Source organism: Phasianus colchicus, chromosome 4 (assembly GCF_987193195.1).
Source record: "Phasianus colchicus chromosome 4, bPhaCol1.hap1.1, whole genome shotgun sequence".
NCBI classification, from domain to species: Eukaryota; Metazoa; Chordata; class Aves; order Galliformes; family Phasianidae; genus Phasianus; species Phasianus colchicus.
This window is the reverse complement of record NC_143439.1, coordinates 18362593-18388388: the sequence shown is the minus strand read 5'-3', so window position 1 is coordinate 18388388 and position 25796 is coordinate 18362593. Positions and strand designations below refer to the sequence as shown.

At 35.8% G+C, this 25796-nt stretch overlaps 1 protein-coding gene across 3 annotated transcripts in view; it reads right to left on the bottom strand.

The window, feature by feature from the left end:
- The window catches only part of GRID2 (glutamate ionotropic receptor delta type subunit 2), a 690114-nt gene that overhangs the window by 182747 nt on the left and 481571 nt on the right, over positions 1-25796 (bottom strand). For all 3 annotated transcript variants that reach the window (XM_090138802.1, XM_090138803.1, XM_090138804.1), the window contains 2 exons: positions 21055-21216; positions 13983-14102 (listed from right to left, as the gene is read on the bottom strand). In XM_090138802.1, the coding sequence (XP_089994928.1) occupies positions 13983-14102; positions 21055-21216 (282 nt within the window). The remainder of the gene's footprint in view (positions 1-13982; positions 14103-21054; positions 21217-25796) is intronic.

The following is a 25796-nucleotide window of genomic DNA, read 5'->3' as shown; positions in this document are numbered from 1 at the left end:
AAGCCTTTACGTAATCTAATCAGATTTAATCATTGTTAAGAAACTGAAGCTCATGTTTTTGTGCTATGCTCCACAACACTTTTCATACTAGGTTGTGGTTAGGAAATCAGTCATGTCTTAAGACTCCATACATGATTTCTCAAGTGCTCTCAAACATCACACAGAAGCAATGCTTCAGTGGTAAGTCAGAGAGCTTGAAAAATTTGATCTTTTCAGATATTTGGAGGAGGAAAAATATTGATAGATTTTGGAAATGCACTATGAATTTAGCTGGCTAATATCTCCAGATATTTTTCACAGTTTTGAACTGTCTTCTAAGGCAGTTCCTCCCTTTCCATTTGTAGAGAGAGATTACTGGTTAACATAAGCACCTGAGTCACCTGTCTAGTTGATAGGTTTCAATAAAATAGTGACAAAATCATCATCCAGCAAGTAAGAAAAATGCTCATATAAGCTTTTTCAATGCTTGTAAGGCACAGACAATTTGCTGAAGATATTTTTAAAATTTTCCTCCACATTTATGAAAAATATATTATAGCGATGTTTGCATAAGACTGAACCACATAAACGAATTAATACATAGCTATTCCTATATGCAAGTGTCCACGCACCATTGACCAAACCAATGAGCTGACTGACAAGATTTAAGCTGAAGTAAATAGTACACCCATTAAAAGTTTATGGATACCTATTAATCCACATTATCCCCCTTGCAGTGATTTTCTAGTAAGTAACACTTGAATTAAGGAAAATCCTTTTTGTTCTTATGTCAAGTTTTAAGAAACTGGAGAGACCAATTTTAACTCTCACCAAGAGAGGGCAGTGAAATATCTCTGATTATTATAAGATTTCCTACAACAGCCACATACCTTAATAGCAAGCATGATAGCAAATGATCTCTGCAGACATTTAATTTCAAAATCTGTGGAGCATTTAACTGATGCTGTATTATTTTTAACTAAAATCCTCCCACCCCTGAGTAAATGCATTGTTTTGTTTAGAACTGGAAAGAGATTATGAACAAAACAAAGAATTCCTACGAAATAAGATTATTTTTTTTCCTACTTGTACAGTTTTTTCAAAGCAGAGTATTAATAGCCACTTGCTTTCTGCAGTCAAGTTAATAGCAACATATAAGTTTTATTTTCATATTTTTTGATTACTTCTCTACAATATGGGGAACTGACATCAGCTTTGTTCTGTAATTTCTCTTCAGTCAAAATCCAGAGTGGAAAGGTGTAGGGCTACTTCTTTTCTGTTGTAACTCTTATTTGTGGCCTCCAAAGGACTGTGATACCTTCAAGTAAATAGACTCTTGAAATTTTGAGTCTTCTGTTACTCCCATGGCAAAAGCAGTTAGTTCAAACATTCACATCTTTCTTTTTTTCAAACCAAGGATTTCTGCTTTACCAAGTAACCTTTCAAGGGATAGATGTAATTCACAGGAAAATACTTCATCGTATACAGTAAGTTGGGGTTTATATTCAACAGGATTTAAAAGAGATCACACTGATGACACAACCTGACCAATTTGGCACATGATTATATATTTGTACTTGGCCTGCCACCTTCAAAAATATGTGGTAAAAGATAAATAATAAAATGCGAAGAGAAAGCACCCTTAATTTCTTTCTCTCTCTCTCTCTCTCTCTTTATAGTGAGCTTAACTAGATCAAACATTTCCATGTAGGCACTGCCTCTCTTTTAAAGGCAAGTGAAAAGAGTAACAAAATGCAAAGTATAATCATGAGGAAAAACATTTCTTTAACAAGGTGTCATAACATTTTCTTTGCTGATGTGATCATTTTTCCTCAAAGAAATAATTTTCTTCAATATGCTAAAGTGGTACAACAAACTAGAAACAGCTTCTAATGACTAACAGACTGACAATCTGGATATTACACAGCAGTCAGAAAAGAGTCCAATAATGCTTAGAAGGCATAAATAACTGGAATAAAAATGATGACTATTTATAAAACAATTTGAAGGAAATTATCTGTAAGGGTAGCTATGATATCTTAAAACAAAAATCAGAACTTAGATTTCCTATCATGTTTAACCTCATCTCTCCCAAAGTAAAAAAAAAAAAAGTAGCATGAGACCTTTGCCATGAAACCACTTTGATGTGAAACTCATTTCCCTTTGGACTGAACAGAATTGCTTCGAGGCATGGGGATGCTAAAAACACTTGTATTCAGTGCATCGATCCCTATTTAATGAAACCTGTTGGAAGCTTACAGTCTCAAAGTGACATAAAGATTGTATCTTCATAACGGAAGACATCCATCACTTAGGTGGTCTTGTCATGTTGCTTTCCTACAGACATAATAAACTGCAAACCCAAAAGCAAGCAGTGTCAGGTATTCAACAGCACAGTTAGTAGCAAGAGGGGACACTGACTTCTGCACACTGTTCAGAGTACAGAAGCCCCAAGGCCAAACAGAAATATCGATTTAACTATCCACAATCAGGCATGTAAAAAAAACTCATTATAACTTTACTGTAGACCAAACTAGCTGTGAATTACTTTAGTCTTTCTAATTTATTTCAAAAGGTAACTTGCGACCAAATAGGCTGCAACCTGTAGGGGAAACAGAGGCTGTACCTTAAAATCTAGATTAGATAATTCGGCTATCAAAATATCATAGATTGTACTTTTGAATAAAATATTTCCTTATCACACTACCATTCTGTAGAACAGAAAGTTGACCTTATCTGTTCCTCCTTCTGCAAATAACTTGCAGAAATAGCAAATGTTCACTCATGTGGCACTTTGTTTTTTTAAGTTGCTGCTCTTTCTGGAATAAGGTCCATGGAGTTACAATATTGAATACCTTCACTAGTTAAAATCCATGATGTGAACAAAACTGCTATGGCAGCAGATCAGAGCACCAGTTTAATTCAAAGCTTGGACATAACATCTGAGCAGGTTTTTCAACTGTGAACCTTTCATGCATTTTATACCATCGCCTACAGCCTCTCAGCAAGGCATGAACATTCCCAGTTATTTTTGCTAATGCGATATTACTGTGGGGCTTCCAACCTCACTGTGCAGCACACTATAAGACAAAACATCCCGATGCAGTCTCCATCTTCATAAGCAAAATTTGTAATTTGAGGAAAAAGCTGAACAAAGCAGCATCAGGACTAGAGTGGCTGGTGTGGGTATTGCAAAGCAAGGTGGGTACTGCAGGTCAAGGATGAAAAGGAAGATGCAGATAACTCTTAATGAAGACAGGAATGATACAAGCAAGAATAGTTTACAGAACTGTTTAACTGCCGTATCATGAGCGGGACTGATACTCCTTATTAGATTTTAATAGATATTTTGACTTTAATAGATATTGTGACGTAATTGCATGAACAGTTCTAGTGAGAGATGACCATGCATATATATGCTATTTAACTAGATCCTAGCTAAATTATTTCTTGCTTTATATGTTTTTATATTATCAATTTATCTGAAGTGATCAGGCAGTTGAACTAGGTGACTGTTGAAGGTCCCCTTTAAGTCAACTATTCTGTCTTAAATCTCTGGTTTTGCTTTGGCTCCATCTCTCCTAATTGGAATTGATGGATAACACCACTGAACAAAAAAAAAAAAAAAGAGTTTCATTTCCGTAATATTTTTAAAGAGAGACTTTCTCCTAGAGTAGTATATCATGTGCTTTCCTCTTGATATATGTTTCTGCTTCCTGCAGATAGGTTAAAGTTAGTAATTATAATGAACTGTTAAACACCATCATTAGTTTAATATCATCAGTTTCAATACATTTCAGTGGCTCTTTTAAGCTGACACAAAATTGTTTACATCATACTTATCAATTTCAATTTGAGTTCAAATTTCAATACAAGCTCTTCTTCAATATATTCCACCCTATTCTTTCCTGTATATATAAGAAGCATATTCTCCAGACTGCTACACTTACATTAAGTTTTACAGGTTTTGAGAAATTGAGAAAAGTAGGACTGGAAGTAGGCCTGAGATTACTTACTAACATATCTCACACAGTTGCTAGATATGTGCTGCACAATTCCTTAAAATGTAATATTTCCTTCCTGAAAAACTTAATTTTTCAGAAAAAGAACTTATATCAAGAAAAGTCACTTCTGCTTACTGGGATGAAAATGTGAAGTACTTGAGACAATATATATAATTCTCTTTCTGTTACTTCTGCTGTACCTTTTTAAGCATGAATACACCATGGCAAGAATATTTATTACTAATTTTTATTGTAACTTACCCTTTGATTAAGGCATTATATCATAACTGCAGAACAGGCAAAAACCTTAGTACTTTACATTTAGGGCTGAATCATAAAAATCAACATTATGAAAGAACTATAAATATTATGAAGTCATCAAAAGTCTCATCATCCTCATCTTTATCATCTGAAAAGAACTCAAAAGGTGCAAGCAGGTGGCCCTTTCTAGCTACACAGAAGTAACTTATTTTTTTTTTATCCCTGGAAATAACTTCTAAGATTCTTTTAATCACAGGAACATGGGAAACATATCTCAATATTGCTGCAAATGCAATGTTGAGACAAAACAAAATACTACTTCTAATTCTGAAATTATTCTGATAGATAAGAAAAAGTAATACAAAACTTCTTTACAAATGAAGATTTAAGCATGGTAAAATGTCACACTGAAATACATGAGCTAAAAACTAAAATGCAATATAAGCAATGATTATCTAAGTCGACACTTCTCTTGTCTTTTCAGATATCTCCATTTGTTTCTTATCTATCTTAAAAACAAACAGATTTACTGTACTTTCAGCTGTGTTGCACTAACAACAGTGGAAAGCAATTTCCACAGTTTGACACACCATTTCTCCTCTTCCTCTTCAGCTAATCACTACACCCACACACATTTTCGTACCCAAATGGGAGGCTCACAATAACTTGAGCTCTTCTCCCCTGGTGGACACCACTCTCCTCTTGCCAGAGGATAGCTGATCCTTGCCTCTGCTTATGTAACTCTCTCTAACACTTGCCTATATGTGACTGAGCCTTACCAACGAATTTGGGAGTCTTTATCAGTTTCATGGATGTTCTCACATTTCTACCCACTGTAAATCTACTCCTGAATCTGTGGAGACTGATTGCTACATATTACATATATATTGTGGAGGGTGCTCTCAGTGGAAATCTGCACACCGAACATTTTCTTTGAGTTCAACTGCCTGTATCACAATCAGCTTATGACTTGACTAGCTCTTTTCTATCCCACAGCCTGAGGAGAAGGAACAAGTTTGCTCTTGTGTTCTCCCTGTTTTAATAAAAAGTGCCACCAAACACTCTATGTCCATAAAAGCAATGGACATTGGGCTTGCCAGGATTGTTTATCCTACTGCAAGAGAATACCAGAGACTACTGTCAGTAAAATAATATTCAACATCAAGATCAATGAAATAGTCTTTTCATAAACAAACAAACAAACCAGCTAAAAATCCCCTTGCTTCCATCTTTGCTGTACACAAGCATTCAGCGTCTAATAGGACATGCTTTAATATTTTCCCATAAATAGGTTAGCTTGGAACAAAGCAACCTCAGTATGAAAGAAGAGTGATCTTCCCAATTTAAAACTTGAACCAGCAAAGTTTTGATCCACCTGAGCCTCCCAGACCTTTCAATGTACCACAGAGGCTCAGAATCCTGAAACAACACAGCCTTCAAGTAAAAGCCCCTCACAATAAATGTGCAGATTAGCAACGTCTCAGTAGTATGGGGAGACACAGTTCTGTCTTGGCAGAACACAGCAGGCCACCTAATCCTGTCAAGCTCATGTATGGTTCTTTAGGAAAAAAAAGAAAAAGAACAACAACAAATAAAGACAACACAATTAATTAATTCAGGTAAAATCTCTATTGACAGACTACCGCATATTATGCCCTATGATTTGTGTCACAGTCCTTACACATCCCAGCTTTCCTCCAGCTGTGCACTGAACTCTTCATTCAAACAACTGAACAGCACCCTTCAGCACCCTCAGAGGCTAAAGCTAAATGACCCATTTCCCACTACTATCTCTTTATGTCTCCTGTTAAAAGAAGCAGCTCAATTTTTTATCATTCATCTCTCCTATCTACATGGCTTTCCAATTTCTGTCAATTATTGACTATGCCTGGTATACATCCAAATTTGGATGGAAATATTTAACTGGCTGAAGTTCTAGTTATCATCTTCTTTTTACAAGATGAATCAACTACAACATCACTGCTTTTGGATTAAGGCACATACCATTGGAAAATATGCCCTTGATTCAGTTACAAGTATTCAATAAATTAAATAATGTGCATCAGATGATAGCTTTGGTCAAAAACAAATCAATTCTAAAGAGCAAAAGACAAATACTAAACACTTTCATTCTGAAATGTACCTATATTTCACTAAGAATCTCTACCTTGAAAAACATGACTTCAGGTTGAGCTGAGTGCTTTATTCTGCTAATTTCAGGAATGATGAACAACATTCTTGAAGCAGCACACACTGAGTGCTCCCTTAAAGGTGAAGAGAACTACCTAATGGGATTTTCAAAATCACATAGCAGCATTGCTGCCTGAGACGTCAATGAAGCATTAAGTCCATTCTTTAATCATACACAGTTTCTTCTGACATTATTTAAAATGTCATTTTGGAGGCACTTCAAAGTTCCCAAGCACTTCAGATCTCTGAAATTAGTTACAAAGCTAATGTGCTCAGCTGAAGTATATGAGGATAAAAATCCACTGCAACTTGGCAGCTGTTTCAGCAGATCCATGTTCACTGTGAGGCTCTCATAGCTTCTTAGGCAGAAGAAAAAGCCATGTAGCCATAGCAAACATTTTTTAAAAGTTGCCCAGCCAGTCACACAGAATTGAAAGTGCTTACTAATTTCAGTGGTTGAGATTGGAAAAACAGTCCTTTGGTCTGCTCAGCCTGTGGCCAGCTGTAATAAGTGCAAGATGAAGAGGGGAACCAAAAAATGAAGAAAAAGTTTATAATGGAAACAAACCAAGCTCCTCACACTACATTAACCTGACCAATGTTTCAGTCCAAATTACCCTTGTCACCCTACAAAACAAACTTAAAGCACGTTCCTCTATTCAGAGAACTTCTATTTCTAAAAGTGAAAGAATGATGTTCTGTGGCACTCTTATGCCCACTTTTAAGCTCAGGATAATCAAACGCATGGGAGCTGCTGTGGTTAGGCACTTTCTTAACAGTATCAATGGAAAACAGGAGTTACTGACACAAATAGTTGTTTGCTTTTTTTTTTTTTTTATGGCTGATCTTTCTCAAGCGTCAATAGCAAGATATTAAAGGAAATTAAAAACACAGCTTTGAAAGGGGAAAAAGTTTTTCTTGTTCTTTGCTGTTAAGAAAACTGCATTTTTAACATGTGGGATGTAAAATAAATCCTCTTATCTGATGAACAAATATGAATAAAGAAATGAAACTATATAACTTAAAACACATTAAAAAATTGTCTCTTTCTAATGAAAAAAATCAATCAAAACTCTCAATCCTAATGAAAGCAGTTTACAGTAAGAACATTCATATCAGTTTTGACAAGAATGGAGACTATGAGCAAAATAGAGACAGACATATCCCTGCCAAAACTGCCCAGAGAAATACTACAAAGCACCAAGGACCCAAGGGGAATGTCTGCTTGACACCAATTCTTCTCCCCAGGATCCCACTGTACTGTTCCCTCCTGCCACCCTGCATTTTCTCTTTTCCCTACTGTCCCCAGTGCAGGAGAAAAACTTTCATTTCAGAATGATGGGGTTACTAGGAGGCTTCAAAGTTTTTGGGTGGTTCAAGCTAGTTTCCTCAAACTCTGTAAATGTCACAACTAAGTGATCAATTTGCATGCTGAAAACTGGATAAACCTCTATCTCAATTATTTGAGACAAATTTTAACCTGCCAATCAATCTTAACATTCTAGACTGAGAAACCTGGGCACCTACCCCATTTCACAGCTTGGAGTTGGCTCTCTTATGACCAGTCCCTCATTGTTTGAATGCTGCATATATGAGCTCAGCAGACTTGGCTTACTGACCTCCTTCTTAGGAGAAACAGGTGGAATTCCATGTTGCTATTGCATTGAGTCTGTCTTGGTTTTGTGGGCTTTTATTTGGAGTATGAGAGTTTGTGTTCTGGTTAATTTTACCTGATCCACACTCATGTATTCCCAGTGGATGTAATAGCCCACAAGTGAATAATTCACAGGGAACATGTAGGTTGCTCATAACACATCCTATAGTAGTTGTTTTGCTTAAATAAATGATCACTAGAAGGACTTGAACTTTGTCTTCTATGTTCCTCTGGCCGAATCCACTGAGGCATTGTACCCATCTCTGGCTTCTTTTCTTTATTTATGTTAGGAACACTGAAATACATGCTTGTCTGGACAAACTGCCTGGGGTCAGGGCAGGCACCTCACTGTACAACAACAGGATCTTTTCCAGATGAGTAAGCTGTAGATTACTGAGTCAGTCTCTATGTCTCTTTCTGCAGTCTCACATTTTAAAATAAATTTAAAATAACAAGTTTTATTCAAAAGCAAAAGAGAGACATTTTTTAAACTTAAAAAAATCAGGAACACAGTTTTCCCTTGTTTTGATCTTCAAAAGTCTAATATGTATGTTTTTTATTTAGTTTGTCTTTTACGCTAATCAGAGTTGCATTTTCAAGGAAGTTATCAATCTTTCTAACACAAATTTCACTGTGATAAAATGCAAATTCCCAACACTTCCTAGCCAAATTAAATTTCACTAAAATCTTACTAAAGATTTTCAGAAGCTACCAGGAAGTGAAGTCACTGTATCTTCACACGTTGCACAGCACTACATATAGGAAACAACTGTTACAGGTGTAAAAACTGCACTGGACTGGAGCAGCGGGTACCAGTGCACCGAAGTATTTAATTTCTTCTTTACTGTTTGTATTAAGTAGTTTATTTCACTTTTAACAGGCCACTTATGTATTCAAAGTTGCTTTAAAGAAAGTATCATGTTACTACTCTGCTAGGTCTATCGTTTCTGTCAGTACTAGAGGCAAAGCAGACACAGCATTTCTTTTCAACTCACTAAAAACACACACCATCAATAACTCTCTGTAAATTGTAAGCGTATCTTTCAGTCACATCATAAATTGCATGTCAGCCTTTACAAGCAGTTGGAACAGATCACAGCTTAAAGTACCAACTGCTGATATATATACATTTTTAAATCACATTACAGAGCTCTACCTTTGATCATGATCACAAAGAGAACACATGAACTTATAATTTGCTTCATGTAGCTAACCAAGAAAATACTGTGTCTATTCTTTGTGATTACACAGTGCTAGCTAACATGTCAGTAGAGCTGTCCAACTTTTTTTAGCTAATGCAGCAAGAGGAAATAAGAGAAAAAAGAACCCCCCTCCCCCCCCCCCCCCCAAATAAATAAATAAATAAATAAAGGTTTAACTGTATCAGAAGAGACAGAAATTTCTCCAAGAGAGAAGAACCAAATTCTTTTAATATATGTTGCTTCTTGATGCAAAAGCAAATGTGAGAAAAATTGATATTCTGGATAACGAAAGAAAGCCACTATTGTAATCAGCTGTTCTCTGACAAATGAGAAGTAGTAGTAATCATTTTACTAGAATGAAAACAAAAAATGTAGAAGAACTTCCACATCTTTGAAATAATATCACAACTATAACATGTTCCATGCAACCCATAATAATAACAATCTGTAAAATAAAAACCTGCATGAATTGATGCTGCAGGGAAGGTCTCATCAGTCATGCTAGCAGAGGAGGGAGGAACACCACAGCTGTCAGGCATTATGGCTTCTTCACCCGCACACACATGAAATGCTTTGCACTATAGATACCCCTTGGGTTAAGATAACATAACATTTTCTCCTTAAGGTTATTACATGAAAAGCATTTAGGACAGAGCAATGAAATACTACCAGACAAACTCTGCAGGCTCAAAAAATCCTGGGCAACTCAGCCGCCCCACTCAAGATATCCATCTTCCTGCTTGCTCTGAGATAAACCCAGGTGATATGAATATAAAGGAAGCCCTAACAAGCACACTGTGGTGTAGACAGGGAGACAGACAAAGTCTGGCTGGAGGAAACAACAGAACACATGTCAAGAAGAGAAGGAAAATCCATAGGAGGTGGGTATATGCTAATAGGGATAGAAAGGCAGAGCAAAATGTACCACAGTCTCCAATTGCCCAGATGTAGTAAGATAGACAGTGTGGGATGAGCAAGAAAATCCTATAAATTTCTAGTGGTCTGGCTCAAAGGATGAGCCTACTCTGAATTTCAAGGAGCACTGGAAGAAACATGAAAACCATTTCATTTCCGCAGTGCTGTTCTCTACACCACTAAGATATAAGACAGTACTCCTCTGAGCTACGAGCTCCCTTTCATTCATTTGTATGTTGGATAGTTATTCAGAGGAATGGCAGCTTTTACTTCAACAGTACAGATAAAAGTATCGCACTGAAATTTAAATGTCAAAGAATACATACTCAAATGTCAAATACCAACAGACAAATGCCAACAGAGAAATGTCAGAAACACTCCCTTGTCTCTCACTGGATATAACTATATCTGCACAAACGCAGGCCATAGCACAATATGTAAAAGCAAGAGTTTTTCTGCAGTTCCTTTGGGACTGAAACACTGCTGGTTTCAATAAAATCAGTATCTGGCAGCAATCTGGTTGTATTACTCCAAGTTTCTGACCCTGGCAGCACATACAGCTTAAATGATCCCTGGTCTGCAAGGTGATGAATGGTATTTACAGATCCAACAGTACATCCAAGTGAGATAAGTAGCACAAGGAATTTGTATTTCAGGCAAATCCCACTGCTGAATTTGTTAATTCCTCACTAGATAAAAGACCCTTACACAATGACTTTTCATGTCAGTGCTCCCACTGCTTTCCAGGTATAATAATAACACCTGGAAGTTGAAGAAGGGGACCTGCAGACAGCTTCTTCTAGGTACATGGTAAAAATTGGCTAGTAAGAAGAAACACATGCAATATCTTGATACCTTCTAATCTGTTTGCATTTTAGAGTCCCAGGATTATTAACCTGCAAGTACAGGTGAACATTTCAGAAGTTACTGAATAAATCTGGGACCCAAACAGAACTGATTGCAAATAGAATTTGGACACTCGAGAAATCTGAGTGCTTTTTCAAATGTTGCTTGCTTTAATTAAAATCAACTGATTATTCATTAGGAAAAAAAAATTCTCTACACACTTGACTTGGTGTGAACTTCTGGTCCCAGTGACTTCAATGGACCTTCTGTCAGGATTTCACCCTTCATTATCTTCTGTAAAAGTACTTGGAAACATCTTAATTAGGAAAGATGCATTTGTTTAGAACTTTCAGTCAGCTTACTAATTGCAGCTGTTTCCACTGGAGCTGAGAAGTTAAAACGGTAAGGTAGTTCTGTAGAGAGACCACTAAATACGTGAAAAACTGAAGTGTACTTTAGTTAGTCTTGCTAACAAAAATGAATGTCACTCCTGTAACTATTAAAATTTGCTTCCAATACTAGTGGATCATATTCTGTAAAATATAAACTCTAAGATAAAACGCATGACCTTTTGTCAAAAGAATAAAACGAACATCTGGCATTTTCACCTTAAAGAAATATTTTCTTCTCTATCTCTGATGCAATTGTTTCAGGATCCCCAGCTTGTTTATTAGGGTTAGGGTAGACACTGAGTATAAAAACCACAATTCTTTTAAATTCTTTTACAGTCCAAGTAAATAAATAAATGTTAGTAAATAAGTATTCAATTTGAATTATTTTGGCCTTTTTTGAAAGATGTTTTAAGAAACAATTATTACATTCTCACAATGTATACATGACTGTCTTTCTAAAAAAAAATCCTTTCTCTAAAAACTACATCTGAACTCTTTCTAAGGCTTTCTCTGGATCACTGAATGTCATTTAGAAAAAGGTATTGGAACAGATTAAATCAGTTCTGCTCTGGATTTTTTTTTTTTAAACTTGCTACAGAACATCATAAAAAACAGAAGGCAGACACTTATAGTGCAACCTTCAACAGGAAAATTTTCCAAGAATCTCTTTAAGTAATTTTTGCAAAACAAAATAAAAATACATATTTTCAATATCTTATTTTTTTAACCTTGATTTTCTTCTGAACAAGGCCTTGGAACACTGAGTTCCATGGTCTAAGGAAGGTTTCTGTACTAAACTCCATTCTCTTTGACTAATTATTTCCTCCCAGAGACAATCAATGTCTCTTTGTCCGTGAGCTAAAATAAAGGGTAAACAAGGAAGTTCCAAAAAGCCTGTTTTGCACTCTCATTACTTTGCAATCTTCTGTGTGACCTTGCTCATTAGTTTCCTCTTTAAACATAAGCTTTGAAGCACTGAAGAAGGGTAAGAAAAACTAGGAAGTCCCTTCATATTTCTGTTTTTGCAAGTTCTTTCCATGGATCTCTCTCCCTTCTATCTTTTTTGTGAAATGAGAGAACACAACTGAATGTTGCACTCAGGCATTCACCTACAAAGGCCAGAAGTCAAAAGAGAACCAAAATCAATCAATTAAATTAAATGAAGTCATATAGATTTGTGTTAGGAAAACTACTTGCTCTAAAAAATAAATAGCTCCTAAATGCATAGCATGGAAAATAAATCAAACCCAAATATGTTGAAACAGACTCAATTTGAAGGTGAAGGAAAAAGACTCATCCAACATTCTGATTGCCTAAAGGCTTTGTAAAGCATCCTTCCAAATGTTAACAAGATCCAGCCCCATTTAGCTTCTGAAGCATCTGTTGGGATCTCTGCTCAAGGTGACATAGCTGTAGGCACATGTGTGTATTAAGTTATTGACAACAGATGATATAATGGAGCCTGGAACAGCACGAGTAGAATAACAATTCTGATGAAAATCAAAGGAAAAATTCTAGGAGTTTAGAGTCAATTTTAACTTCTTATTTATCTCTCTCTTCTTTCAGAGCACTTATCTTTTTACTGCAGAAGGTATACAGACAAATGATGTACTTCATCATACAGTGACACTGACACATGGAAGCTGTATACACGTATTAAGATAACTGCTTTGAGACAATCTCTTCAGGTTTCTCACCTATAAAAAACAGCATGATCCAATACACTAAATGAAAAAATTCTGGTATTAACTTTCAACAGGTTTATCTTTGAAGAATGGTTGTTCCTGAAAGAGCCTATATATCTGTCTTCTATTCTCCTAAAAGGTATGATGTGACTTCTGCATCATTCTCCACATCAGATAGAGGTCTGTCCATACAAATTTAAGGATATAGTTTGCAAGCAGAGATCTGTTCCTTTTGCTGCACATGTACGCAATTTACCCAGATAATTTAATTTGAAATATTTGATCTTTGTCTGGCAGCTAAGTACCTAATTTTACATGTTTTCTGTAAAAAGTTTGTAAGTACAGGATGACTTAGTAGGAATTAAAGCAAGGAATTACACAATTTTTGTCTACTTTGCAACAGATATTCTCTTCCTAGCTACGAATTTTATAGCTATGTGGCTATAAATTTTAATCACCTAAACACTGAGACATCTTACTGTAACCATAAGCATCAAGCATAAATCTGGATGCTCCAAGCATCTTCTGATGTAAGATCCAATATTTTTGAAATGGGCTGCCAGGCCTGCAAAACAACAGCCTTCGCTGGCCTTCTGTAACTGCCTACCAGCAGGTTAACATACTGCGTATTATGAACAACATTTTAATCAACATGACCAACAGCAGAGCCTCTTTGCAATAATAAAATGGATGGGTACCTGTACATTTAAGAATTTTCTACCATTTCTCATTCTTCTCAATAAAATATAACGTTAACTGCCATCAGATATTTTTTTCTGTCAGGTTGGCACAAAAGACAGATTAAAACAAATGAAGGAAAAAACAATATTTTGACTGAATTTATGTAGCCTCACCTTGCGAATGCCTCTGCCAAGATCTTCTCCATAATTTGTCCCCAAGATTTCAAAGTGAACATTGGGATTCCCCCCATTTTCTGCAAATTCTAGTTCTCCAGTCAAGCCATTCACTCCACCCTATTGGAAACAAATAAAGAAATAATACATATATATTTTTTTTCAAAACAAGAATGGAATGACAACTCAGAAGTAGCCAGTTCTGTTTTGTTTCTCCAGGCTATTTGTGTACTACTGACACAGAAGATATGTGCATATACACGCCCATATATACACATATATACAATTAACAGAATTAGGATAGTTTTCTAAAGACTATTTTGAGCCCTAAATTGTTCTTGTGCTACTAAAGATCTTCACAAATTCAACAATGCTGAGATTCAATACAAGCACTAGTCTTACTTTTATCATATTTGCACACCAACATTTGCTCTTTCTCCTGCCACTAGTAGGACATGAAATTCTAATCTATAAGAAAAACAGTTTTGCGACTAATTTTAGTGGAAGCAAACCTGAAGACAAATATACCAAAAAAAAATTACAAAAAAAAAATTGTTTTTTTTTAAATTTCATCACTCAAAACATACTACAACAGAGTATCAGGATGAGTTTTGAATTAAATTAGTTGCATTTTGAGATCATATGCGTGATCTATAGAAGGTATGAGGGATTTGTTTATCTGAATGTAGTTGTCTGTTTTCCTCCACAAGTCTTCTATACTACTAGGAATACATCAGATGAGCAACAAACAATTTTCATGCTTGCTTCTACTTTGCTTAACATTTTAGACAAAGGGGTTAAAATTCTAAAAAGGAGACAGTGAGCATTTACTATAAAGAATCAGAACTGAGAGGCGATACATACTGCAGCAATACTCAGAATATATTCCAGGGTAATTCAACGTGACACACACGTCAGGCTTTTATAAGAACTGTGATAAAGGGAAACTCTAAAATCAACAGAGCCATGTGAAATGCCCACAGTGAAAGCCTCAGAAAATTTTCCTGTTTTTTGATAAGGGAAAAATTAGATCTTTGACCCACTTCAGCCAAGAAACCCGAACATTTAAAGTATGCACATAAAACACGTTTTAAGTATGCACATAAAACAATCTGCATCTTTATAAAACCATACAAAATGCATAGCTTTTCTTCAAAACATAATATGAGTGTTTTTCAGTTCTAATCACTTTTCCAGTTAAAGGTTTTAATACGTGAAGTGGAAAAAATTGGAAAATAAATTCTTGCAGAGCAAAATACCAAGCCACTTGGCTATTGCTGAATCATGATTTTAATAGCTCTGTTCTCATATCTTTAATTTTGAGAAAATGCACGTAGGAGTACAGTATTTGCATTGCAGATTAGTGTGACCTGAAAAAATGCGTGCGGTCATCCTTTGGTAAAACATTAACATAATTATAATAAAAATGAGGAATTTGCTCATCGAGGTAATACCTTTAAATCTTTAAGATTAGAGACTTAAATTCTCATGGAAACATTTTCTGCATATTTCATGAAGTGCCTTTTTAAATTAAAAACAAAAAAATCTTTGATGTATATGTATTCTATGTATATGTTTTCTATAATCTCTACTTTTTGCATGAAACGCCAGAATGAAAAAAACCACCTCTGATTAAGAGTACATCTACATACTCTTCTGCAGAATGACACTGTGTCATTCTGCACTAGGCAAGAACCATTGGGGCAATTTTGATACACATCATTATGTCTGGTATTACATAGAAGGCCCCTAACTAGCACAGCCAACAGATGCACTACCAGATTTTGAAATGGAATCTCAATCCAAATCATTGTGTAAATTTACTTGCCTTGATTTTTAAATGACTGCAAATGTTGGAGCAAAATACAAACTGCAAGTCTGTAAGTTATTTTTATCTGTCTGAAACCTGGCAGTAACCATAACAACAAATTATCTCATTCATCTATTTGGTAATCTTCTCATGCTTTGAAGATTTGTCATATATGAGTGTTTTTGGTTGGAGTTTTCTTTCCTAGACTGTGTCCACCTGAAAATATGAGCTCAGATTACATGAGAATACTTGTAGCTTGGGAAGTGAGAAAAGAAAAAAGAAAAAAAGAGTCAGAGCAGAACCACCCATATAATAAAAAACAATAATGGAACCTGATAGGGAATTTCTTAGAGGTTCTAACACCATTACTCTATGTGGGACCTGCCTTGTCAGCCCATCAGTGCAACCCTATTCCAGATATCTGCTAGACTTTGGTGCCCCACAAAACCTCTTTATGTGTTTTACTGCTCATGGGTGAGAGATTGGCACATCATATTGCGGAGTATGAGTTTCAGGACAGCGTTCCCATTTTTCTGCATAATCTTTCACCCTCTAAAGCCCTTAATTGATTTACTGCAGGTGTTTTATATCCCTCCTCTAATGCATAGTGGAAGGAAATCACAGAGGAAATGGCCATCTGTATGACAGCTACCGATCCGGTAACTTCCTGATGAGATTTTTTCAAGTTATGTCAGCATTAATTAAGACAATGGGTAAGAGTCAAGTTTTTCATTCCATTTAACTTATAGAAACAATGCTATTTGGGAAAAGAAAAAGACAGATTTATTATCTACTCTAAAATTCCTCTAAGGTTGAGCCACAACCATGCAATTTCCTGACACATTTAAAATTGAAGAATGAAATGTCAGTTGTTAGAACAAAAATGTTTTACTTATGTTTCTGATTACTGCTCTGGGCTTCGCAGAGCTACTATAAAGCTTGGTAATATAGTGAAAGCCTACTTGAGTCCTGTCTAGACTGGCAAGATAAACTACAGTTTATATTCGCTTAGGCACTGTTATACTGCAAGGAAGTCCCTGAAGAAAGTATTATTTACCCAACAGCCAGGACTTCACATGGGAATGTCAGCTTACCAGTCATTAGTTTTAAAGTATATCACTTTGCTATTCAAATTCTTGTTACGCTCAGACATGGCATATTTTGCAAATAAACAAACAAACAAACAACAAAAACTCCCTGTGGCTGCTGGCAGCAAAAATACTGTCAGCCTCAAATATAATTTCGTACTTTAATTTTGAAGAAATTTGATGTTTAAAAAATTACTGCGTTCACAACCAAAGACACTGTTCTCAGTTGCCTGCAAAGACAAGCTGAGCTACTATCTGAACAAAAGTTCGGCATCTTTTTCACATCATTACTGAACATCACTGACATATCTGAGACCAGTTAACAATTCCTGTCCATGATTCATGAAATAGCACAAGTTACAGTCCATTTGCCTCAAAGGAATATTTTCTATGCTGCTGCTAGCACTAAAAATTTGTTGTTTGTCAGTGAGCTAAACAAACGTGACTGGGAAGAGATCAGATGAAGAGATGAGAGAAAAGATATATGCATTAACTTGATGTCATTTTTCTGAGTTGATTCTCCATGTAATCCTACTTACATTTATTTTCAGGCTATTCTGGAAGATTAATTTTTCCAACAGTGGAATTATTTTCTAGTAATAATTATTACTCTCACTGTGAAATAGCTTTCCTGAGAAATATACAACATGGCATGTTCTTTGGGATAGTTCCTATTAGGGAAGTGAATTTATATATAATTGCTAGAGCTGGCCAAATTCATTAGTTGGATTGTATTTCCTGATGAATCTAATTATTTATTCAGTTCCAGAATGCATAGAAACAGATATTAGGTCTTTTTTATTAATTTTAGTGGCCTTAAAATGGATTTTAGACTTTATTCAATCAGTTGAATTCACACAGTAATCGAGCTTTTGGACTTTTTTTCTTTTGGAGAAATAGTGAGCCAGGTATCCAATGTTCAACAATAAAAATCACTCAACAGGGAAAGATTCAGGTAGCCATTCTGTTATTTCAAGAGATCTCTGAAACTCTTTAAACCCCCCTCATTCTCTGCTTTTCCATATTAGCTCATTAATCATAAAGAAACTATTTTCTCTATTTACTGTCAGGTTTCTGCTATTTTTAGCAAGTGGTGCTGAAGGTAAATCAGCATCCCTTTCTCTTACCTTCCTCAGTGTGTAGCTTACACAGATTTCCCATTTCTTTTCCTATTTTTCCCTCCGGAAATGAGAGGGAGATGCCCTTGGCAGCTAAAATGCTGCCAGATAATGCCGTTTCTTGATCTCTGACTCTAGAAGATAGATTTTCTTCTGAGAAAAGCTTCCTCTAGAATTTATTTTTCTGCATTCTTAGAGGCGAGGAAGAGCTCAGCTGTGACCAGCAGTAGATGGCAACATCACCTCCACTTGCTGCTGAGAACAGGAGAACAGCTACTTCACTGCTAGTCCTTTTCTAGGGGAGGCAGGCTGGAATTAGTCATCAGTTCCTTAACTGTTTCCCCACCACCACCATGCTTGACTACAATGCGACACCCACTGAAATCACAGGGGGTTGAGGGGCAGGATGGAGAAGATTGCAATTTCATACAGATTGTTCTGAAGGCACAATTAAAATTGTGCAGAGACTCTTAAGAACGCACATTTTATCTTTGCTCTGAGCTATAGCAATATCTTCTTATTCTGGTATATGCTATATTCTTGAAACAGTGGTGATTTCATAATGAAAATTCAGAATCTTTCACTCTGAAACAGTTTAAATGACATCTGGCCATTCCCCCCCCCCTTGTTTTCTGTCAATATTAAAATGAATGGTATATTTATGAGACATACTTCTTATTTCACTTGTTTCCTGTTCCACAAGGCCAGGAGAGGAAAAAAAAATTGACAAAAAAAAAAAAAAAAAAAAAAGGAAGGACTCTCAAGCAGAGAGATTAAATGTTTTTTATTTTACCTTTCACCACTTTTTTTCTGTCACTTCATCACTGTCAGTGTTTTCATTTCAAAATAAACAACTGTGATTTCAAGGTTCTACACAAGCACTTCAGCGAATTCAAAGAGAAAGTAGATCACAAAACTGAAACAGAATTCCAGCACTTAGCAGCAATCTTTAGCTCTCTGGTAAAGATGCATAAACATTGGAAATTTCTGTCTGTAACTGTAGGTTTCATTTTTGAACTTTATCATGTTGTTTCCAGAAATTCATCTCAGCACAGTGCGGTGTGTAAAAAGTATTTTGGATTCTTTCATTTACACCCGTAAAATGGCTCACTATCAAAGCCATCTCATTCAAATAGCAGAGAAATCCAAAGGCAACAGGAAATAAGCCTGGTTACCAGCACGTCAAGAATTTTCGTGACTTTCAGTTGATTTTCTAACAAGCTAACCACAAATCTCTGGATCTTCACTTGTTCCTGCTTTCTTGAGTTTCTTTCATATTTTACTGACCATTTCTATTCACATTTCCTGGCAAACTGATCTTCAAGATGGTCACAGGAGGAGTTTTTTTTTATTAATTACATCATTTTAGGGAGATGGGAATTTAAAGAGGATAAACTGGATGTGCTAAAAAGAGCAGTGTAGCAAAAATGGAATGTCTGTCTGAGGTGCAGAAAGATGCAGTGGTGAAGGACATTTATGTAGGACAACAAAATCAGTCTCACATCCACAAATGTCACAAGAAAGCAAATAACTGTACATGCAAAAAGTCAGCAGTCCTTTTATTGGTCCTTTTATTTATCAAAAGTAAATTCAGAGTTGCTAGCAGGGCTATCAGAGTTTTCCTAAACCCCAATTCAGATAGTAAAACCTATCTATAATTCTAATGTGGAGGTGGGTATTTTGACTTTTGTGGTTCAGGCTTCCTATTAGAATTTGAATAAGTAGGAACACCTTTATTAATGAAAAAGTGCACCAGAATATTTACAAAGTGCATGCTGATAATGAAAATTCCAGAGTTAGCCTTGCTTGAAAAGCAGCTTAAAATACATGAGACTTCCAAGCATGGATTTGAAAATGCCCTGCAATACTACTACTTTAGAGCCACTTAAAGCCAAAACCTGCCTCTCTCCTGGATTATTTTGCAGTCTCATGACTTTCAGCTATTAGAATGGAAACTAAGGACAGCCAACAAAGAAAGCCTTGAACCATTTTTTGGGAGCTACTATGAACTGGATTTGGGTCTAGGAAAAAAAAAGCACAAACAACCAACAAAAAACAGTGTTCAAAGGAGCTTTACATTTTGTCTGCATCATCATAATTTCTGGTGTAGTTAAAGACCTGATTCAGAACAGCAACTTCTTGAAACAACATTATATTTTAAATTATTTTTATGTCCTTTTAATGAAAGCCATAAATAAAGAACAGTTATTTATTTTTTTAAACTGTCCTATATTTTTTTGTCTTTACAATGGAGGTACTGACAGCATTTTAAATGTAAATATACATTACCAGAAAGTACATGCAGCCAAATGAAAAGGCAGTTTTATTAAAGACATCAATAACATGAGAAGGCTGAATAGAATACCTTACAGAGAAAGGTAAATGAAGAACCTATGCATATTTCGACTAAATAATCACTTTGAAAGCTGTGAGAATTGCCTCTTAAAGATGTGGGTCTTTAAATATCATGATAAGAAGGTATAAGAAGGAAAAATATATTTCAAGCTGAAGAACAGTAAAAGAGTCTTGGGAAGGAGCATTATTTAGGTATGCAGTAATATTCACAGAGAAGCAGTGAGAGCTTAACACTGGATAAAGCATTATCTAGTCTATTGTAAGAAAATGTTCTGTAATGACATGATGTAGACTAGATGACTTCAGACTTGTTACTTTCATTTCTATTATTCCACTATATTAATTTCAATAGCAATGCAACAACAAATTCCACAGAACATCAACTGAGTGTAATTGTCAATTTTTTTTTCTGCCATAAACAGTAAATCTAGTAGATTTTTCACCTTTACCTTCTAATCTGCAATATTTTTTTTCAATGGGATTTTAGTCTCTAGTAGCGTTTGGTACTTTTGGTGAAAAAACAATATACAAGTATGACATGAAAAACAGATAAAGAGTTTTCATTCAGATATCGAGATCATATAAAGCTTGTACTTTGAGAAGACACCATTAGTGCTGAGTAAGAATAGTACACATCTGAGAAGTAAATACTAATGCAGGTATTTAAGAAATCAGTGATGATGAAGTACAGAAAAAAGTACCTTCTTGATGGTTTCCAACATGGATCGTCCTCCTTGCCAGGGCTTTGAGTTCTTCCTAATGCAGGTCAGGCTGGCCATGCTGTGCCACTTCCTATCCTCTAGCTTCTTATGAAAGGCATTTGCCAGCAGAAGGACAGTGTCATATATGTACAGATTGGAAATCTGTAAAAACATAAAAAATGGAGTAACAGCCTATTACTTGTGGTCTCCTGGCAGTGGCCAGAATTTGTCATTTATTTTCCCTCACCTATAATCCCTTGGTAATTAAGCGACTTATTTGGTATTAAGAAGAAACCACAAGAGTAAAAACGTCCCCTCTTTGGCTCTGGTAGAAACAGTGGCTATGGGCTGTAATGCTACAATTGATTTGCAGCAACAAACTATACACTCATGAAGTACAAGTAGTCCAATTGCTGCTACAGCTCCACAGGAAGGATTAAAAGCCCCACTTGTGAGAATCAGCATACTTCTTTTATCCAGATGCCTGGAACTTTCAGTTTTTCCACTGTTAGACATTTTGAACACCATCAAATTCTTTTTAAGTCTGTCTGTACTTTCAAAAAGCAGCCACTGTGAAAAATTAAAAAATAAATCATTCCAGTATTTTTTTTTTTCTTTTTTTTCTTCAGGCAATTGAGATGAAGGCAATTTATTGTACAAAATCTGACCCAGTGAAATCTTTCCTCTGTGTCCTCCAGTTGTGAAGTTTACAGCATTTCCTGTCAGGGCATTTGGCAATGGCTATTAATTCCTTGCAGTACCAAAAAAAAAAAAAACCCAGACATCACTGCTCCTGAATGCAAGTGCTCAGTAAGAGACAACATTCAGAATTGAGAAGGACCTATGAGAATACTATTTATAGATAATCTATTGGTCATTTGAAGCCATAGGGCCTCCTGCAGTGATTGAGGGAAGCTGTTTCCTCAGCTGTACTGCCAATGGAGCTATAGAGCATTTCTAATCCCTGAAAACAAATTAGCCATCAGCAATTTCCTAACTGAGCCACAGTTGCTGATATATATTTATTTGTTTTTTCTCCATCAGATATGCCAAAAGACATTTTCTAGAATTGTGGAATAGGATGACTGCTCTGTGTGAAGGTCTCTCCATATAGGAGTTCTGCTCAAAGCCTTTAAGGGTCCTTACAACAGGAAATTCTTACGCTTTGTGGAGAATATGCTGACTCTGCTTCTTGAAAATATCCAAAGATTGGGAAAGTCTCACAGCTATTAGGAGTGGATATATGCCAAGGAAACACAATAATGCTGAAGATTTAAGACACTGCTTGGCAAACTGCCTTAAAACAGAGGAAAAAAAAAAAAAAAAAAAAGTACCTCTCTTCCTGTCCAACCCTATCCATATCCTTTTTTTTTTTTTTTAATGTTATTTATTTTCTCATCTTTACGCTAACTTTGCCTGTGTTATTTGCAGTCTGCTCTGTACAGTTTTCACAAAAAGGTTTTATGACAGATTCCTCCCCGGCCTAGCATCAAGGAAGGAGGTGATCAGCCTCCCCACCTTGCCAGAATTTCCTGGGTCAATTTTTTGCCCTCTGCGTCTTACTGAAGAAAATCTAATGGCCTGCTTTTTTTCCTCTCAACAAAGTCCCAGGATTCCCTATTGCCTTTTCAACTCTATGTCATTAGAATCAGAAATGCACAGATCTTGTGATCTTTATACATACACGTATCTTTTTTCTTTAAATGACAGTAATACTTCACCCATTGTTTCTGATATTTGGCCCTTAATTCTTATTCGGACTTCTTCCGTAATACCAATGGTTCTGACAATTTCCATTTCAGTATTCACACAGGAATTAATTTGCTTCCCTGCAGATGCATAGGCTAGGCATCACTGTGCATGATAGGATTAGAAGCATGGACTGGGGATCTGGGTTTAGATTAATTGAGTATTTATAAAATAACTTGGATGATTTATCTATTTATTCCCTAAAACTATAAAATATTCAAAGCCTTTCAGTTAAATCTATATTTCCCCAAAGAAATCATCACCAAGGGGACTTTTGTTTTAGAGGGAGAAAAAGGAATTACTGCTATGCTATGAGACATGTTTATTTTAAATATGCCTTCACCAAGGGAAAAAAAAAAAAAAAAAACAACAACAACAACAAAAAAAACATCTCTAGAGAGAACAGGCAATAAGCTTGCTAACAAGACTAAACTGGTAAATGAAGGGCTACAGATGCCAAGTCATCATTTCCCAAAAAAATGACATTGCTTTCAAGGTAGTTTTCAGAACATAATATCATGGGAATGGAAGACTGTTTTCACAGTTCATGAGGAAGGATGCACTTACTAATCCAAGAGAGATATAGTTAGTCCTTCATCAAGTATTAATAGGGCTCAAGGGTACAGAGTTCAGCAATTATTAAGCATTGTTATTCTTTTACTAATAGTACAGCTTAACATGTACAGCAATCAATCACTGATAATATAATGATAAAGACACTACAATTAATTTCTGGATCTCAAAATCACTCTTCCATTCCACTGCCAGACTATACTTCATTGGTAACTGTATCGACACACACACAGTGGGGCTGCAATTTAAAGTCACTTTACATTTTTATTCAATTCCATGTATATTTACCGGGACAATTCATTTATTGGTATCCATTACTAATACTTAATCTATCCTGAGTCTCTCAGACTAATGTCTGGATACTTGCATTACCACGTCATATGTAATTGGTTAACCTCCTGTTGATGTAATTCAGAAACCAGATATGAATTTTTGTTCTAAATTATAGGAAAAAAACCCACATTTCTTCAGCAATCAGACTAAGTGATTTATCTGGATTAACTACACTTGCTTTACTTATCTTTTGACTGTTATACAGGGCTTTTAGACAAAATTATGATAGTGAACTTTGCAAACTTCCTGTGCTTTCTGAGGCTTACAAAGCAACACAGATTTATAGGAACTGCCATTATGAATAGGATAACCCCAGAGACACAATGAGAGACCTTTGCCATGGTCTTTTTCAGTGTTTTAATTAAGGTGCTGAAATAAATTAATTATTCACATGGCCTTTAGGGGGAGTATTTTGGAGAGGAGGGAAGAAAAAAAAATCTCCCTTTATGATTTCCAGAGAATATTTCTGATTAGTCACAGTTCAGTGGCATAAGAAAAGTATTAGAATTTCAATTTATAAACGGTTCCAACTTCCCACTGGAATAGAAATTAATTTATAATATTGCTGGGGAGAACAAAGAAACACCTAACAAACCCGAAAGCTATTTGATTCTGTGTATCATATGAAGACACAGGGGATACTTCCTTTCACTGTTTATCATTGTTTCACTTGGCTACTAATAAAGGACAGCCATCTTGGGGAAAGCAAGAACATAGAAACTGAACTGTGCAAACATTGAAATCAAACTTCCATAATTCCTTTGAACAGAAATGTAATGAAGGTCTCAAAGGAAGACTACAGCTATCGAAGAGCTATGGCCTATTCTTGATCAAGAAAAATAGCTTAAGGTGTAATATGATCCCATCTAACACATTAACAGGAATTTACCAATGTGTAGAAAACAAATTTTTGATTTCTAGAACTTTTCTTTCCTAGAATAAGTTCACTGATGTGGGGAAATAAAAGTTAAGCTGAAGTGAGCAACAAACAAAATGTGAAGTCTCTTATTATCATAGAATGGTCTGGGTTGAAAAGGACTGCTAAGATCATCCAGTTTCAACCCCCCTGCTATGTGCAGGTTCACCAACCGCTAGACCAGGCTGCTGAGAGCCACATCCAGCCTGGCCTTGAATGCCTCCAGGGATGGAGCATCCACAACCTCCTCGGGCAACCTGTTCCAGTGTGAAACTACCCTCTGAGTGAAAAACTTCCTCCTAATAACTAACCTAAACCTCCCCTGTCTTAGATTAAAGCCATTCCCCCTTGACCTATCACTATCCACCCATGTAAACTGTCATTCCCCCTCCTGTTTATATGCTCCCTTCAAGTACTGGAAGGATTATTAACAGAATTCCTGTTTTCTGCATTGCTCTAGTAAGTAACTTAGTTCATGAAAACTGTTCTTTGTGATCACTAGTGGCTGTATGTAATTATCTCCTCACTTTCTATGTATGATGTATGGACTTCCAAATATTTTCACTAGAACCATGCAGCCACAACACAATGACACAGACTTTAAAGACTTTACACAGCTCCTAAATGGCCTCTACTGATATTCTGTGCATCCACTGAACTTGCACAGGCCAGTTTATTTTAAAACTACTAATAAGACCACCGTACAGTGTACTATGGCCAAAGTTTTTCATATAATCAATAGGTGTTTACTGACTATTTTGTGAGCAATTAGTGAGACAATGGCTTTTATTGCTAACCTGAAACAGGGCAAGACTGGCCACACTTTCTTCCCCCTTAACATCTTTCACTTTAGGAAGGTTAAAACAGTTTTTTTAAATTTCCTATTTCTTTTCCATTCTTTCACTCCTTCCTTTTGGCACCACAACTTTTCTCTCTGCTCTAAGTCAGGTATGGTCCTCCTGCACCAGTGCCAATATAGTCATCTTTCCATAAGTCCTCACATGACTTCACAAAATAAATAAATAAATAAAGCCAGTTTCACATTTCTTATTTGCCATAGCTTTGTAGTGACAAAGTCTAATCAGACATATGAAAGAGAGAGAGGACTTGCACACAATTGTGATCTTGCTGATAAGAAGGCTCTTATAATTTATATAACTATAACTTATAA